The following is a 19,048-nucleotide window of genomic DNA, read 5'->3' on the forward strand; positions in this document are numbered from 1 at the left end:
CTTGCAAAACCGACAAGGGAAGTGCGGCTTGGCGCCGCGGTCCAGTCCAGAAGACTTCCCTCACCTCCCTTCCAGAGAATTTAATCCAATTAGCTTTTCTTCTGAGTTTCCCTTGTTATGTAAAGGTCCTTTCTCCTCGGCTTGCAGAGACGTGCGCTCCACCGAGCAGTTCGATTCTGATCCTTTTGTATAAGATTGCGCGCGATCAGAACCAGGAATATTGCTGTTATTATATTATTCCAAAAGTACTGGAACAACCGACTCACAGCAATTACTGGGACAAAGCAGGAAACGTCCAGGATAAGAGAGGCCGGTGAGCCGGGCCACCTTCCCTTACTCTTAAAAGGAAAATCCCCGCGAAGTGCCTCAGGCCCGGGAGAAAAGTTTTGCAGGGGCCGGGACTCTAGTGGCCTGCTTTGGGGCCACTTCAGCGTGACCTGCGGAAACGTGCCCCTTTGTTCCGCACACCGAGCCAGTAATGTATTCCTCGAGTTTTCCCAAAATACTCAACAAGTGTGGGGCTAAGACAATGGCCCTGTCGGGGAAAGCTGGACAGCCGGCGGGCGCCTCCTGGGCCCTCGGCTTTCTCTAGGCGGAGCCCGACAAAGCAAAGCCCTTCTCGGAGGCAGAACCCCAGCCTGCCGCGCGCGCAGTGCTCCCGCAGAAGGCAAAGGCAACAGGCGCTGGACCGGCAGTTGACGCACCATCCAGCCGGTGCACGGTTTGCAGTAAGCGCAGACGCTCGGCCCGTACCACAGCCCCACGCTGAGCAAAAGTGGGTGCTGAGCCCCGCGTGACCTGCCCTCCCCACGCGGGCCACCGGCAGCTAGGTGTTTGTGGCCGCTGGGTCCAATCGGGGCAACGCTGCCCGGGCGATCGTTGCTCAGTTACTCAAGTTATCCAGAAATTCGAGAACGAGGGGGAAAGTGGGTAGAATTTTAGGCCACCGAGAACATGTGCAAAGTGGACCGGGCCGGTTCGGTCGCCTACGCAACAAAAGGATCACTTCTTTTTAAACGGGATGGCGTGTTAGAGAAGGGCACTGCCAAGCTTGAATTGGGAACTTCTGCCTTTATCCACTGTCCGTTCCGATTTCCAGAACCCAGAACTAGGGCGTCCAAAGCACTCCTGAAGCCAGATTTGAGTTCCCCTGGCCGGATCGGCGGGAGGGCACACTAGTCTACAGGCCCCCAGCTCAGCACAAATTCTGTCTAAAATTATACCACCAAATTAATTATATGCCTATGTGGGCCCCAGGTAGAGACACCCAGCGGCCTTGGAGCGGTGCCTACAAGGCAAAGTGCGTCCTGGAGGGAACAGGTCCCGAGCCTCCTCGGTGCTCGCCCAGGCACAGCCCTACGGGAAGGAGCCACTGCCTTCAGGCTTGGAAGAGCAAGGAGCCGGAGGTCTGAATCTTCCTCTCGCGCCCAAACCAGACAGTCTCGCCCTCCCCGGGTGTGTGTGTCTGTGTGCGTGTGTGTGCACGCGCGCGCGTGAGCGCGCGGGCGGACTAACTGGGCATGTGCGCCCCCATCTCTGCCACCTGCTAAGCGCTGGCGTCTAGGTTTGGCACCGGGGTCAAGTGAGAGCCCATGGTACCAGGGTTCTGAGTTTCCGCGGCTGCAGCTCTTGATGGAGCGGACGCCGCGCGCAGGTCCACGGCGTCCCGGATTCAGCACGCGACTCCGTGCGGCAGCGTGGGACAGCGCGCTTTCCTGCCCAGCCTGCAGGTCCCAGAGACTCGGAAAAGTTTGCAGGGGCCGCCTGGCGCCTCGGGCCTGGGATTTCCAAAGCCGAGCCTGCCCCTCTCCCCAGCGGGTCACCATGGAGACTGCTGGAAATTGGTGGTGGAAAACAGACCTGGCGCAAAGCAAAATATTATGAGTGCAGTTGGGGTGACTTAAGGGGGGCGGGAGGACTGGAGGGCAGGAGCGGGAGCCAGAGGCAGAGGCCGACAACAAAGGGCCCAGTGCGAGGAGGAGAGAGGAGTTTGTAAGGACCTCCCCGCCGCTGTGTGAGTGCTGGACCATCCTGCTTCCCAGAGGCGCCGAGGTCTCTAATTTCTCTCCAGTGCTACACCTTTTCTCAGCCTGCCTTGGAGCCCTTACTCCCTCCCCTCCTCTCTGGGTTCCCTTCCAGCCTCTCCCCCTTACCCGTCCCGAGGTTAGGCGCCAGCTGGGCAGTGCGTCTGCCTCCCCAAGAGCCACAGGCCCACCAACGTGAAAGATTCTGGCTTTTCTTCCCCACGACCCGCGGGTCGCCCAGGGTGAGTTTCTCACCCCCCATCTCAAACCCGATCTGAAAGGGTGTTGGGCTAGAATAAGGCGGGAACAGAGGGAGAAGAGAAGGGAGTGTCTGGCCAGAAATCTTGGGAGTGGGGACGGGTAAAGAGGAGACTCTGATTTCCCTCCCCTTTTTACAGTGAGAAAGGCGCTAAGTAGTGATTCCAATTCAGCCACTTGTAATGTGACTTTAGGTTAATCTGTAGCCTTTCCAAGATTATTTTTAATTCCCTTTAGAATGAAGGGTTAGACAGCCCACAGGCTGGGATTTTCTGACAAGTTAGACATTTCCCTCTATTCCTTTGGCTTTACTGTAGAATACAGGAAGCAATATATGAGTTGGTTACCACTATCTGAGCTATGACCCAGTGCACAGTTAATTTCTCCTGGAACTAATAATATACTAAAATATTTTTTGCAAGTCATTTAGGATTTTAAGAGTCAAGAACCATGAACAACTCTTTTTAAAAGACCCAGAATGTCCTTTCTCAATGCCACCTTAATTCTTTGGCCAACTCCCTCTGTTCCCAAAGGATTTACTAAAAGACACTAGACTTTATGGGGCTGTTTCCAATGCCAATTTAGGGAACACTGAAATGCTTCTAAATGATGAAGGCAGCGTCACAGACCCTCACATATGTTGGAGAGGAATACACATTGGCCAACGTGCTAAAATGCTGCCATCAAAGACTCCAGCCTCCACTGATCAAACTTTTGAGAAGAGGGAGTCTCTTCTCATGCCTAGGCACCCCTCCTGATGACAATCTGGGCAAAGGAGCCCCTATCCTTTCCCTGAGGCTCCATTGCCTCATTTGTAAAAGAATGGATTAGATGTAAAAGTTGATATGGTCTATTGGGTTCGTGCAAAAGTTATTGCAGTTTTTGCCATTAAAAGTAATGGCAAAAACTGCAAATACTTTTGCATCAACCTAATAAAATTCTGCCTCTCAATTATATGTCTGTGTCCGTGTGTGTCTTCTGACATCTATGTGAGATATTCTGGGTACTTTGTTTATAAAGTAGTTTTACTGACATTGAGCCTCCCAGGCACTCCCTGAAAGTGGCATTATTGTGCAACATAGGGTTTTTCTTTCATTTCCAACATTTTAAGACTGATTTCTAAGCCAAGTTGGTCTGTTTGCCTCAGTGTCTTTTCCAAAGAGGCTGAGAAGGTATAAAATGGTGACATCACAAGTTGGGATGCCAGACACTCAGGTCTCAACTCTGCAGCTTCCTGAGAGCCCACCCTACATGTTCTGCAGGTCACTTGGGAAACTCTTCAGGCCCTATGGCTCTGCAGGATGGAGACGGTGGTGGAGAAATCCCCAATGCAGTTTTTACCCCATCTACTGTATTTTGGATATTTGCAATTTTATTAAGGTTTAGGGGAGAGAGAATGAACTTGAAGAGTTTATTTTGAGGTGTCAGGTAAAATTAACATCTTAAAAAAGAAGAAAATAAAGGGACTACTTTGGGTTTTATTCAGTCTCACTTCCTGGCTACCTGCTGGGTGACAGACCCTGATGATGAGCAAGGTCACAGTCCCTACCGGCAAGGACTTCAGAATGCATTTAATAAGAGAAGGTGTGGGTCAGGGGTGGTGGCTCACACCTGTAATCCCAGCACTTTGGGAGACTGAGGCAGGCAGATCACCTGAGGTCAGGAGTTTGATACCAGCCAACATGGTGAAACCCTGTCTCTACTAAAAATACAAAAATTAGCCAGGCTTGATGGCAGGTGCCCGTAATCTCAGCTACTCAGGAGGCTGAGGCAGGAGAATCACTTGAATCCAGGAGGCAGAGGTTGCAGGGAGCTGAGATCGCACCATTGTACTCCAGCCTGGAGGACAAGAGCGAGACTTTGTCTCAAAAAATAAGTAAATACATAAATGAGAAGGTGTGGACACAGTGAGAGTGGTGAGCACTACAAGGAACATAAAAGTTGAGTCCTTTTGGAGCCTGGAGGAAAGGATGCTCTCTCTTGCTGAGTACCTACCATGTATCAGCTCTGTAACAGGCACTCCTTCACACATTAGCCATTGAAGCCTTACCACAATGCTGCATCGTCCGTTTTTAGGATAAAACAGGCTCTGGACATTGCCTGAGGTCACAATTGGTATATGGCAGAAATAGATTGAAGAGCAGATTTAGGGAATACTCCTGCTCTCTTCCCACCCAGGCCACGTCACCTGGACACTGCTGTCATGCTAGATCAGGGTTTAGTTATGACACTGGCTTTAGGTGGATTTGAATCCCACTTGGTGAGAAGGGAAACAGGTGGATGGGAGTGGAGAATCACAGAATGTTGTCTTCCCTGGCCTCCAGAGAAAACCCCTCTGAAGGAATCCTGTGACTCTTGCCTTAGAGGACAATTTTAAATGGTGGTAGCAATGAGAGGTAGTGTACCATAGCCGTTGAGTGGAGGTTTGGGGCCCAGACATATCTTGGCTTTCTTCTTTCAGGTGTTCATTCATTCATAATCCAGGAAGATTATGTGTCTGCTATGTGCCTAGCATTTTGCTAGATAGTGGGCTTAACAAAAATGTCATCTTTGCTTCTCTAGAGCATAAGTCTAGACCCACAAATAAGTAAATGCAGAAATAGATAATTTCAGTGAGTGATTAGCAATATGAAGGAAAAAAAAAAAACCTGTCTGGAGTAATAAAGACAGCATGGTAATGGGAAGGTTATTGCCTTTCATAGGGTGGCCCTGCCACATAAAGCTGCTAGCATTTGGTCTGGAAGCTTAATGTTGCTGAGTCTCAATTTTCTTATGGGACTGATATAACCAGCTGATAGAGCTGTAGTGAATTTGAAATATGAAGGTGTTAATAGTTAACATATGTTCAATATTTACTGTGTCTTCACTTTGCTAAGCATCTTAAGTACATTATATGTGTAATCCTCACAATAATCCTACAAAGAAGAAACTGTTATTATTTACAGTTTAAATGCAGAAACCAACAGGTTAAAGGCAAAATTGAAACTAGAAGCTGACATGTTCAATAAATTTCTGAGCCCTAGGAAGCTGGGCTGGCAAGCTGTACCTCAATTGCTTGGGAAACAAGATCACTCGTATTGTACATGCCTAACTTTTCTGAGCAGAAAACAAGTAAGAAACCTAGCTTTTTATTTGTATTTTAAAACACAAGTGTTTTTAAAAACACTGTGACAGAGAAAATATATCCAGTGGCTAGGTGCCGTGGCTTATGCCTGTCACCCCAGCACTTTGGGAGGTGAGGCAGGAGGATCACTTGAGGCCAAGAGTTGGAGACCAGCCTGGGCAACATAGCGAGACCCTATCTCTACAAGGAATTTTAAAAATTAGACAGGCACAGTGGTGCATGCCTATAGTCCCAGCTACTCAGGAGGCTGAGATGGGAGGATCACTTGAGCCCAGGAGTTCAAGGCTTTGGTGAGCCCTGAGCACGTCATTGCACTTCAGCCTGGGCAAGAGTGAGACTCCGTCTCAAAGAAAAAAAATAAAAAAGAAAGGAAGGAAGGAAGAGAACAACAAAAAAGAAAGCCTATCCAAGAGATGGATAAGTGGCAGAACCAGGATTTGAGTGGAGGGCGTGCAACCCAGCCTGTCTGGATCTAAGATCCTAAGATCCACACTCTTAGTCATGAAGCTGTATTGACTATCTCTTCTTCTTCTTCTTCTTTTTTTTTTTTTTTAATGAGGGAGAGAGTAGCAATAAGAGGAATGTCCAATAACACCACACAGTATTTTAGCCAAAGTAAAGGACGTGCTATTTGCTCCCTGTATGAAAGCGTTAAAATAATCTTTTAAACTGTAAAGACAACATTTAAAATTGTTGTTGACAGAAAAAGGGACATAAGTAAAACATTCATACCTTTACTACACATGTGAAATGTACTTTCATCTTCTTTGGGATTCACTCAAACTTTGGTTAATATATGCTTAGTCTCTGAGAATATCAAGTCTTCAATCATGCAACAGGAAGAATAATAGAATGAGACAAAAGCAATTAAGTAATATGACAATATATGGAGCCTTTAGGTAACTTTACAAACAATATATTGCATCTAGAAGTTATTCGCAGATATGTGTTAAAATGTGGCTTCAGGCATACGTAGTGTGACTTAGTGAAAAGAACATGAGCTTTGCTATAAGACAAGGTTCAAATTCTAGATTGGTTACATTCTGGCTGTGTGACCCAGGGCAAATTACCTTACTTCTCTAAACCTCAGTTTTCTTCTTTGTGAAAATGTCTCCTTACCACCTTCTAGGGTGGCTATGAAAATTCAGTGAGATTGTACATGTTAAGTATTTGATTTAATGCCTGACTCCTAAAAGTTGCTCCATAAATGGCAGATATTACTATGATTAATTATCTAGCCTTCCTATACTTTATTCTAGGTATTTAGTTGGGAAAGGGGATAAGAACTGAAAAAATTGTAGACTGTTTTTAGAATACCTAGATGTTCTTGTACTGTATAGATACAACCCCAGTTTTAATGTTGAGATAAGTCATTTTTTTCTGAAGGATTTAGACCAAAAGACTAATTTTATTTTCATTTCTCCACCTTTCCTATGAAGAAGGCATTTTATGTGCCCCTGTTTGCCATTATTTCAACCTTGTGTTTTCCAGTCTGTTAAAGGAAGTGGGAAATGTGCCTTTGTAGAGGTAACACCTGTGGGCTTGAGTGTAAATCCTGGAAGAGAGATCTGTGCCATACTCAGAGACAACATATGTTGCACATCCTTGATGGAGACCCCTCTACAACTCCTGTTGCCCTTCTAGTTCTGGAATGTGATGGCCCACATTTTTCATTCCACTTTTCCTCTTGCCTTCCCCTTCACCCCAGCGCCTTCGACCACCCAGCCCTCTTATGTTTGTAGGCATCACTGTTTTAAGGATTGAAACATTTTACACTTGGTTTTCAGGAAGTGAAAAACTGTTTCAAGTGAGCCATTCTCTGGAACTCATTTTAGCAGGATGCAGAGAGAGTTTGGTTCTTTTGCCTTTCTTGCATATATATATATATATTACTGTGAGGATAAGATGTTCATTTGTTTTGGTTTTGTCTTTATAATTTGATGTTTACTTCCATTGTAGTTTTTGAGTTCTTGAAATATTTACAAGAGGGAAAGATATCATAAAAAGTAGAAAAGAATGAAATGCAGCCATTTTGCTTTCAGTGGAATTGGGTCTAAATTTTGGCAACTAGGGCTGGATTGACCTGTGCCTGTAGATTATGGGGTTTATGTGTGTCGTATCCTACCCTCAAGGCAGGAACTCTTCAAAAGATGTCTATCATTTCCACTTTTGTGATAGGCTATTCTTCCATAGAACATAAAAGCATAATTCCACCTCTGAGCAATCAATAATTATTCGTAGACAGGCGAACCTGGATATGTTGTATTTGTATTTTTGTAGTTGTTTTAATTTTAAAAAACAATGAGAAAGCCTTTGAAAAGTCTGCAACCCAGTGAAGGTTATTTAGCACTTTATGTCCCGTGTGTTTTCCAACTACCCAATAATTGTGCTAAAGACCAGTGTTTAGACATACCTAAAGTGAGACTGCTGAATGTGCAGATATTTATAATCGGAATGGAAAATTGCCACTTCATAAGCACTGAAGTCCTGAATCCATCATGGTGGAGAAAAAGCAGTATCAGTCAATGCAAGCAAAATAGTCTTTGAACTAGATTTTGAATGGTCATTTGGATAATCTAATGAGAGATTAGTGATTTACAATTATACCTCCAAGCCAGCATCTAATTTTTGAGACACAAATGTATTTTGTGAATAAAATGATGTCCGTGTCTTTGTTTTGAATCTTGGTACTGCCATGAAATCATCGCAAGTTACATTAGACTTTTGAAGAAGGAAGTGTTTCTTTGAATGTTGCAATTACAGAATTTATAATTTTTAAAAGGGAGAATGAGTGACTTTTTTGAGTTCTACATTATCTTTTTCTGAATGTGATTAGTCTAAATTTGGGATGTCCATACATAGAAAATATTTATAATTTGTGTACTGAATCTAAATGCTCATGAGTAAGTCAAGTTTCTATTGAAGTTATTAGGAATTTATAAAGTTCCAGAATTGGATCCATGGTATAAACTCAAACGTGTTTATGGTGGAACTGATCGATTATTCTTAACATTTTGGCAAGTTTTCTCCATGGTATTCACTTCACTGCTGATAATAAGTCTAGGGTGAGTGGAGAATTAGGGTGCCTGTATAAAGTTATTTGCTTCACCAAAAAGAAAATCAACGAATTTTGTTTCATTTTTAAATGACTACTAACTGGGCTAAAACTTCTTTTACTTTTGTTTCTTTTACTCAGTAACTACTTTTTCAAAAGCAAAATAATTTTGCCACCAAGCATTATTGGACATCATAGAAAATAAATAAGTCTTGTTCAGAAAGCTCTGGGAGTTTACAAGGAAGAAAGATTCCAGAGGGCTTGAGGCCCTCCGTTAAAACATTAAAACTTGTAAGCATTGGAGAGAAGATTTCTAAAGTGTCGAGCAGTTGTTGTGAGAGGGGCTTTGGTCTCTGTGAACTTTTATTTTCAACTCAGTAGGCAGAGTTTTTGAGGTTGCTGTGGTTTGGGTAGGGGACCTTTTCAGAAATGCCAGGCTTTTAGAAAAAACACAGCTTTTCTTCTAATCAAGGCTGCCTTTTAAAGTTTGAAAACTTTGGTGTGATGACAAGAATAAATTATTTATCTGCTACGTTGGGGTTTCCTCTGGGTGCCCAGGCTGCAGGGCATTCTCGCCTCTGCTACCTCAGAGGGCACAGCTGAGGAGGCACTGGGATTGAAAGTGCCGTCCACCCAGACTTTGCCTCGCTGTACTGGGAAGCCTTGCATAGAGGCCTGCTGAGCCTTGAGCTCTGCTGGGAAAGCCTGCAGAGCTGAGCGGTCCACAGGGATCCAAGCCATGGAGGACCTACACAAGGATGCCCCATGGATCCCGTGTTCTGTTCAAAGCTTTTCTTGGTATTGAGAGTGATTTTTAAAAAAAGAAATGAAAACACCAAAGCTGTATGTTGAACATGGATCCCTGATAATAAACAGCATTTTGAGAAGGAAGGGAGAAAAGAGAGGGAGGGGACCCCAAGGGAGGATGGGAGGCAAGGAAGAGACTACATCAGAATCATTTCTGTAATTGACAGCAGGTTGACTTAGTGAGTTTTTTTTTTTCAAAATTTTTAGTTGTTTTTTTTTTTTTTATACAAGTGAGTTCATTTTCAAAATTGAGAGGCAGATTAATAAAACTTGTAATTTTTTCCAGGCACTGTGCTGAATACTTAGGCATGTTACTTCATTTAGCTTGCATATTGAATCTGTGGTATTATTATCCCCAGTTTACAGATGAGGAAACTGAGATTCAGAGAGCCTGGTTAACAACGTGTCCAGGCCAAACCCCTAGGGTCAAACCAGGATTTAAACATGGATTACTGAGATTCCAAAGCCAGGCTGCCTCCTTGCCTCCTCAAATTAGAGCTAGAAGGAAGACCTACACTCTAGCTCACCTTCCCTACTACATAAAGTTCAGGAGGTCAGGTCACTCCCTCATCCTGGTGGGAGACAGCAGCTCACTCTGCCATTCTTTGGAGTGCACTGTCATGGGTGTCAGTGGGCGACCGGCTGCCACTGGCATTGAAATGTGACTCTAGCAGCAGGCTGCTGAGGACGCCCACGGGGACTCCTACCTGAGTGGGCGCCTCTGTGCAGCATGTGCCTTTCATCTCAAATCATTCTCAGAGCTTCTAAGTTCAACCTGGCACCACCAATAAGTTGGTATCTTTCCACCTGCCAGTGACTTTGGCAAAATTGACATCTTACACACATCATCTAGGGCTTCCTATCTATTTACTTACAGACATGATTTCACTTAGAATAGGTTCAACATGAAAACCTTGCTGTTAAAATAATGACACCTTCCATTTGTATAGCATGTTGCCATCTATAATCATTGGATAGAATCATTAACAGTGCAGGCTCTGGAATCCAGCAGGCTTCATGAGAATTGGTTTTGCCATGGGCCGGATATATGAACTCGGCAACTTAGGTAACTTCTCTGAGCCTCAGTTTGCTTTTCAGTAAAATGTGGCTATTCAAATACCCACGTCACGGAGTATTGTGAGGATTAAATAAAGTAATATGTAAAAGAACCAGCACAGGTCTTGGCACATTGTAAAAGCTCAATAAACAGAAGCTGCTTTGAGCACCACTTACAAAGAGAAACTTGTGGTCCTCTAGTGGCTTCCAAAACCTTTTCCCCCAATCCTCACACACAAAGACCACACAGGATGACATGGTTTGGCTCTGTGTCCCCATCGAAATCTCATCTTGTAGCTCCTATAATTCTCACATGTTGTGGGAGGGTCCTGATGGGAGATGACTGAATCATGGGGGCAAGTCTTTCCTGTACTGTGCTTGTGATAGTGAATGGGTCTCATGAAATCTGATGGTTTTAAAATTGGTAGTTTCTCTGTACAAGCTCTCTCTTTGCCTGCTGCCATCCACATAAGATGTGATTTGCTCCTCCTTGTCTTCTGCCATGATTGTGAGGCCTCCCCAGCCACGTGGAACTGTGAGTCCAGTCAAACCTCTTTCTTTTGTAAATTGCCCAGTCTCGAGTATGTCTTTATCAGCAGCATTAAAACGTACTAATACACAGGAAAAGAAAACAAAATTTTATATAATTTGTTCTTCTGCTGTGTTCGGTCTTTTGAGACAATATCTCGTAAACCTGTGAATTGGAATGAGCATTCATTCCCATTGCACACCTGGTAAAACCAGTAAGATTCAGTCACATGCATTGGCCTGTATGGCAAATGAATATCCAAACTGAGGTTTGTGGTTCCAAAGCTGATCCTGCTTTGTTTAAACCAGGCCACCTGCATCCCAGTTAAAAAACTTATATTCATAAGGAAGTGTATTTTTCATTCTGATTTTCTATGTTTATTGAGGCTTCTTCCTTTGTTTTTCGAGAGTTTCACTTGTGTCATTGTTATCTGTGTTTAGCACAGGCCATAGCATCTGCTAGAGTGGCTTCACATAGCGCTTAATAAATGTTTACTTAATGTGTAAATCAGTCCATTTTTAATATTACAAAGGATGCTGTATCTCTTTCCTTGCTTTCTAGGAAGCCTGGCTCAAGGCTCCCTGTACCTGATAAATCATAAACTTGTTTGTACCTGATAAATTAGAGACTAACTAACACTCTTTGGATCCCCCTATTATGTGCCAGGCATGGTGTTAGCGCTTCCTTCATTCGTTTCTTTCCCTCCCTCCTTTCTGTCCTTTCCTCCACTTCTATTGATCGGCTATTCTGAGCCAAGCACTGCCCTAAATACAGAGAATAGTGGGGGAATAAGTACAATCAGCTTTTAAGGAGCTTATATTATTTCTCCTAAATAATCCTCATAATAACTTCATGGGGTAGTTTTTTTTAATAGGAAGGAAATTGAGGCCTATGAGGCTAAGTATTTTGCCTAGGGTTGCAGAGCTTACTTAGTCAATTGTAAGGGGAATATTAGAATTAGTGTCTTTCTGGTTTCTAAGGCCATGTTCTTTTAATTGTATCAGGAGATCCAACAATCAAACACGAAAGGTGATTTCAGGTAGAGACTAAGTGGGATGCCTTAGGGGTGGGCATGATACATTAGCGAAGACATACAGTGCTTATCATGTAGGCACTTGATGTACCTTATTCACTCAGTTCTTACATAAACCCCATGAGCTGTGATTGGTCCTACTCCACTTTGCAGATGAAGAACCCGAAGCTCGAGGAGGTTAAGTTACTTGCCTAAGTTCACAGAGCAAAGAAGTCAGACTTGAATCTAGCAGTTTGGCTCCACAGTCCGTGGTCTTAACTATTATACTGCCATTGAAAAGAACAGCAACAAGGCCAGGTGCAGTGGCTGAAGCCTACAATCCCAGTACTTTGGAAGACTGAGGTGGGAGGAACACTTGAATCCTGGAATTTGAAGCTGCAGTGAAGCTATGATGGTGCCACTGCATTCCAGCTTGGGCAACAAGCAAGATCCCATCTCTAAAAAAGGGTTGGGGTGGGGGCAAAAAATAAAAAGGAAAAGAGGAAAAAAGGTGCCTCTGTCAAAAACAAACTCTTGGGAACTGGGATTACGGTTGTTCTGTGTGGCTAGAACTTGCTCTGGTCCAGGTAGTATTCTAAGTGCTTTCTGTGCACCTGTTCACTTAAATCTCACACCATGAAGATGGGGCAGGCAGATTATTATTATCTGTATTATGTATAAGGGAACACTGAGGTTTGGAGAAGTTAATTTGCCTCAATTCATTGAACGAGTAAGTATTAAGCCTGGAATTCAGACCATTCACTGGTAGTTAGTCACTATTCCCGCCTGCTTGCTAACTTTCTCTTCTTCTAAGTGACTCTCAGGAAATGATTCAAAACAAAGAAAAAATGACATACACCAAATTGTTTATTGAAACATTATGGAAAACAGAAACGTTTGCTCAATGGAACATTGGGCATCTTTCAAACAATGATGATTATGAAGACTGAACTGACATGAAAAATCTGCATATAATAGAACATTAAGAGAAAAATGAATAGAAATGCTGTGTTTGCTGGGGTTACAGTCTCTTATGTGCACTTATAGATATTGCAACAATATACACAAAGAAAGAAAAGAAAGGTAGTTCCCAGGTTAGAGTGGTGGGGTTGTGGGAAAATGTTTCTCTTTCCAACATTTCAACATGTAATTTTTACGATAGACTTATAGGAAAGAGAAAAGCATTGCCTAGGAAGGATGTTTTGGTGGCTTACCTCAAAAGTTCAGTCTAGGTTAAAATATATTCTGTTTCTGTAGCTAGGATGCCTGGTTCCTGAGGTTTTGGGGGAATCCACATCCCCAAACAGAGCAGGAGAGGTAAAAATAAAAACCCAAAACTAGAAAAGGCAATGATGTCAATAATGAAATAATATCAGATGCAGTGCAGAGCGAGTAGCCTTGGCTTCGGTGCTTCTTTTCCTAATTTTATGTTTTCATAATACTGTTATAGCAGAAATAGAAACAAAGAAAAAAGTCTGCTAACATTAAGTAGTAGTAGGTACACCCTTCCCCAGAAGTTGAGGGAAAATGAAATTTTTACCACCCAGTTATGCAATAATGTACATTAATTCTGGTGTTCCCAGGGATATTTTCAAAGCCGAGATCTGCTTTTACATTGAATTTATCTTCGACAGGAGATGGCACTGAACACCTAAGGTTGAATTTTCTCTAGTGTCTGAAGACTCTTGGTGAGTTCATGATCTCTGAACAAACAGCATTGGTGCGTCTTTGGGAGTTTCCTCGTTAATTCTTTTTTTTTTTTTCTTGTATATTGCAAATACTGATCCCTTAGTTAATTTTCTTGCCTGTTTTAGAGTTTTACATATTGAGATTTCCTAAAGTGAGAAAGGGCAATCACATTATTGAGCACCTATTATACGTGTGGTATTATGTTAGACACAACTTAGTACTCACAATGAGACTTCAATGTGTATATAATTACAAGTATCATAACATAGGTAAGTGGTTAGGTTCAAGTCGGATTCAAATCCCTGCTCAGCAGCTTAACAACTGTGTGATCTCAGGCAAGTAATCGCTGTGATGATGACGATGATGAAGGTGATGGTGCTTGTGTTGAGAGGCCATATTCCAGGAGAATGATATTAGGTTCACCTGTGTCCTGCTGTGATTGAGACACCAGCTGATGAGGAAGTAACATGGAGCCCTGATCACATGGATTGGCTGGGGAGTGAACACATTTAACTGGAAAGAGTTCCTATATTTTCTTCACTACACTTGAGCCACCATGCCCGGCCAGTTTCTTTTTTTTTTTTTTTTTTTTTTTAAAAAAAAAAAAAAAACTGGCCAGGCATGGTGGGTCATGTCTGTAATCCCAGCACTTTGGGAGGCTGAGGCAGGCAGATCACAAGATCAGGAGTTAGAGACCAGGCTGACCAACATGGTGAAACCACATCTCTACTAAATATACAAAAAAAAATTAGCCGGGTGTGGTGGCGAGTACCTGTAGTCCCAGCTACTCGGGAGGCTGAGGCAGGAGAATAACTTGAACCTGGGAGGCGGAGGTTGCAGTGAGCCAAGATCACGCCACTGCACTCCAGCCTGGGTGATAGAAGGAGGCTCTGACTCAAAAAAGAAAAAAGAAAAAAAAATTACTGCATCCATCCAGTTCAGGTCTCTAAGACATAATTAGCCTCTAGCAGCCTCCTATAGAGGGGAGCCGGTAAGTGTTGGTTTGCCTGGCTCAATCCTGATTTTTGCATGTGATCCTGGCACAATTATTAATAATGTGGCTTTTTAATCTCAAAAGTAGTCAGGTTTGGATGATAAGTGATTTGGTAACCCTTACTCCGTGGCTTCCTCTTCAATTCTCTCCCCTCTAAAATGTGTTTGGCAGCACCAGACAGAGCTGCCCACAGAACTGCTTTGCTTGTGACCCACTCTACTCAAAAACTTTTTGAGGTTCCCAACTACCTACTGAATACAATCCAGACTCCCTAACCCAGCACTGAGTACAGATGCAAGGATTATGTATGTGCATCCCCTGTAGCACTTCTTAAAGTGTTCATCAGGCAGGATAGTCTCAGGAAACACGTGTTGATACCTGAATCAATGTGTGTAGTCATGCTCAGGCTGCTTGTCAGTTTCTTGAATGCATCCTTCTTCTGCCTGCTTCAGGAACTTTGCACATGCTGTTCCTTCTGCCAGGAACACGCTTCCTCCCTCTCTACCTGGTTCATGCCTTCACGTTCTTTAGCTGCCAGTTTAAGGCTGCTTCCTCCAAGAAGCTTCCTAACTCCCCCGAGATTAGACCCGACCCCCTTTTTTTCTCTCACGCAGCACTCTTGGTAATTGTGTCTCTGTTTGTGTGATTGTTGCCCACACTAAATTCTAACTTTCTAAAAAGTTGGAACTGTCTATCGAGGCTGTGTCCCTCCTGTGTAGCCGGCCCCTGCCCCATGGTACCCCATAAATAGTTGCCAAATGAAGACAGGGATGAATGAATGTGGGCTGACCTTTCTGAGCCAGTGCAGTCCGCGTCACCTGTTAAAAGTGTTCCAATAGCTTCTTAGCGCACTTGGAATAAATGTGAAGTTCTTAGGAGGGTCTGCAAGTCCCTATATACTTTGGGTTCTTCCTAACTTTCTCCCTCACTTCCTGCTGCTCTCCCTGCCTCCTGCTTCGCCATGCTGGTCTCCTGGCTCCTCCTCACCCACCAAAACCCACCCAGGCCCTTGCACCCCAACGTCACCTTCTTAGAGAGGCCTGCAGTATCCCCACTGCCCAGAACAGCACCCCCACCTCTCTCTCTCCATTTTTTTTTTTTTTTTTTTTTTGAGACAGAGTCTGGCTTTGTCACCAGGCTGGAGTGCAGTGGCACAATCTTGGCTTACTTCAACCTCTGCCTTCTGGGTTCAAGCGATTCTCCCGCCTCAGCCTCCTGAGTAGCTGGGATTACAGGGATATGCCACCAAACCCAAATAATTTTTGTATTTTTAGTAGAGACAGGGTTTCACCATGTTGACCAGGATGGTCTCGATCTCTTGACCTCGTGATCCACCCACCTCGGCCTCCCAAAGTGCTGGGATTACAGGAATGGGCCACCACACCCGGCCACCCCCACCTCTCTTGATCCCCCATTCTATGGCTTTATTTCTTCATAACGCTCACTGTCTGCTGTCTTCTTGCTAATTTGTCTCTGTCTCTACCACAAAATATAAGTTTTCTGAGAGTAGGCACCTTCTCTGCCATGTTCATCAATAGAGCCTGGTAAACAGTAGGTGCTAAATCAATGTTTGGTAAATGAGGGACGGAATGAAAGCAGAGGCAGGGCAGATCCCCTTCCTGGAACCCAGCAGCCCCTGGGGCAGGGCCTGTGGCGTTGCCATGGCAACCCACTGACCTGAGACACCCCCTGGAGAGGCCACAGCTGCTGGCTTCCTGGGCTTCTCCGAACTCCTGTTTGTCGCCACTGCCAGCAGCAGGGAGCCAGGAGAGAGAGAGAGAAAGGGGCTGAAAGAGAATGATCAAGACGACAGTACACCCTGGTGTGGGAGGCGACAGAAGCAGGCCTCCACGGCGCCATTCCACTGGTAATGACCAGGGCCCAGGGAGAGGAAACTGGGGCGCGCCTGGAACCCTCAGGGGGAACTGGGGCCAGGCCCGCCCTTAGTAGCTGTGAGTGTGGCATGTCGACTCTTTTATGTAGCATTTCTGGAGCTGCAAGTTCCTAAAATAGGCCCCAGCACAGTGCCCTGAGAGACTGTTGATACAGTGTGAATAACACCCTCTGTTAAATCCCGGTGACACTTAGAAGTCAGGCGGCGTTTTCCGCAGGTATTGCATAAGTCAGAACCTCCCTGTTCTCATCCAGTGCCTCAGGAACAAAACTCAACGTGTTCACATCCCCACTGCTTGAACACCACGGCTGGCTCCCAGCTGCCTGCAGGCTTCACGGCCCGGTGGGCCCTGTGGGCAAGGCCTTTGCAATCTGCTCCTAACGGATTCTTCCACCTGTCTCCCACCACTGGGAGTCACAGGTCGGTGAACCCTTCACCTTTCCCAGAACTGCCAGACCTTTCACAGCTTTGTGCCTTTGTCCTGAAGGCAGCCCTCCTGCCTGAAATGACCTGCTTCCCTCCTTGCTCTGGCAGGTGCTAAATCCTTTAAGGACCAGCTGAAATGCCACCCCCTCTGTGAAGCAGCCAGGCTTTCCTCTCCTCTCTGTGCCCACAGCACCTTATTATAATACCAACATACTCCTGATACTTGCTTGTTTGCAGAGGCAGTGTGTGCAGGGAGCACAGCCCAGCCTTGGAGTCAAACAGACCTGACCTACCTCAGCCACCAACTAGCTTCTCTGGGTCTCAGTTGCATCCTTGTATATGAGAGTTAGTCAAGTCTCTGCTTCAGTTGCTGTGAGCAACAGAGATAAGGCATGTGGGGCAGAGCGACCAGCACTGGAGGTCATGCAATAAATGCCAGACATCACCATCAGGCACCTGTCCCTGTCGCTCAGCTGTGAGTTCCTGGTGGATAGAAACCATGCCTTCCTCATTTTTCTATGGCCCTTAAAGCCAAACACGCTAAGTGCTTTACCTTTATAATTCCAGTTAACCTTTGAAGAAATCAGGTAGATAGGGATTTAGGAAGGTTTAGGAACTATCCCAATGTTACATAACTGGTAAGTGGCCAGGCTGGGATTTGAAATCCAGTTGGATTTGAGCTCCAAACCCTATATTCTCCCAAGCCCGCCTCTGTCTTCTCTTTCATCTTGTACTACCTGCCCCTTGGTCATGCTGCATCCTTCTTGCTATTCCTCAAACAAGCCAAGCATGATCTTACCTGGTTTGGGGGGATTGTCACGCTTGTGGTCCCCTCTAGAAAACCTTGCTCCCTCACTAAACTCTGTCTGCTCACAAGCTGTTTCTTCCCAGAGGCCTTTCTGGTAGAGAATCTATCTCCTCATCTATCATCCACCATCTTAATAGACCCTCCCCGCCAGATCAATATGTGTTTGTGAAGCACCACTCTGAACCTTACACTGCCTTGGACGTGCCATGTCCCCGATGTGGCTACTTCTAAGTTATTCTTTGCTGCTGTAAAGAGAAAACCTGATAACCATATATGGCTCTGCTCAACCCCATTATATGTACCCAAGAAAATAACTTCACATTGGGGTTTCCAAATCTTCAGTCCAAAGTGAAGAGGCAGAAAGATCTTCCTCTAAGGAATGTGGGCTGAACTCCTTCAAAGTGAAAATCCATAGGCATTATCTCCTCCTTCCTGCCCATAATCCCAGATGAATCAGGGGAAGGGATGCTTCACAGCCCGGGAGCCTCTGCTCACAGCTGTTGGTAAATCCTTCTGGGCATTTAGCAGAAGCGTGATCCTTACTAACAGGTCAGATGATTTTTATAGATGAAGAATGAGGCGACTGGGAACAGGAAGTTATCCCGGGGTGGACGGAACTCTCTTTCTCCTGTGTGCCATGCAGTCCCCAGAACTCAGTTCCAGTATTGCAGCATTGATCACAGTCTGTCTTCCTTTGGAACTTTTGCTTCAAGCCTACCTTCCATATCTATAAATAGAGATATGAAAACATAACATGTAATATTGTTCTGGGTCCAATTTAGACAACATATGTGAAATTGCCTTCTGTAGTACCTGGCACACAATGGGAACTTAATATCATTTTTAGAAAAAAGTAATGCATTCAACAACATCTATTTATTGTGCAACATTTATGGAGCTAGGCACAGGACTGGTCACTAGGTGCAAGATGATGGACAAAAACGACAGGGTCCCGCACTCTTTCTTTTCTTTTCTTTTTCTTTTGAGATGAAGTCTCGCTCTGTCATCCAGGCTGGAGTGCAGTGGCGTGATCTTGGCTCACTGTAACCTCCGCCTCCTGGGTTCAAGCGATTCTCCTGCCTCAACCTCCTGAGTAGCCGGTACTACAGGCACATGCCACTATGCCCAGCTAATTTTTTTGTATTTTTAGTAGAGATGGGGTTTCACCATGTTAGCCAAAAGATGGTCTCGATCTCCTGACCTCATGATCCACGCTCCTTGGCCTCCCAAAGTGCTGGGTTTATAGGCATGAGCCACAACACCTGGCCATGTGCCTTACTATCTACTGGGTAATTAGAGGGCAGAAGCCAGTCTTATTCACATTTATATCATTACAGCTTTTCTCTCTCTCTCTTTTTTTTTTTTTTTTTTT

The 19,048-nt window shown here is 44.7% G+C and overlaps 1 protein-coding gene across 4 annotated transcripts in view; it reads left to right on the forward strand.

Moving 5' to 3' along the window:
• Positions 1-19,048, forward strand: part of RFX4 (regulatory factor X4) — a 177,663-nt gene that overhangs the window by 2,707 nt on the left and 155,908 nt on the right. Inside the window, exon 1 of one of the 4 annotated variants that reach the window (XM_017540877.2) lies at positions 16,239-16,415. The exons of the other annotated variants lie outside the window; for them this stretch is intronic. Coding sequence (XP_017396366.1) covers positions 16,346-16,415 — 70 coding nt within the window. The 5' untranslated portion in view covers positions 16,239-16,345. Of the gene's footprint in view, positions 1-16,238; positions 16,416-19,048 lie in introns of those variants that run through there. 4 annotated transcript variants of the gene reach the window in all.

Source organism: Cebus imitator, unplaced genomic scaffold (genome assembly GCF_001604975.1).
Source record: "Cebus imitator isolate Cc_AM_T3 unplaced genomic scaffold, Cebus_imitator-1.0 Scaffold8, whole genome shotgun sequence".
Classification (NCBI taxonomy): Eukaryota; Metazoa; Chordata; class Mammalia; order Primates; family Cebidae; genus Cebus; species Cebus imitator.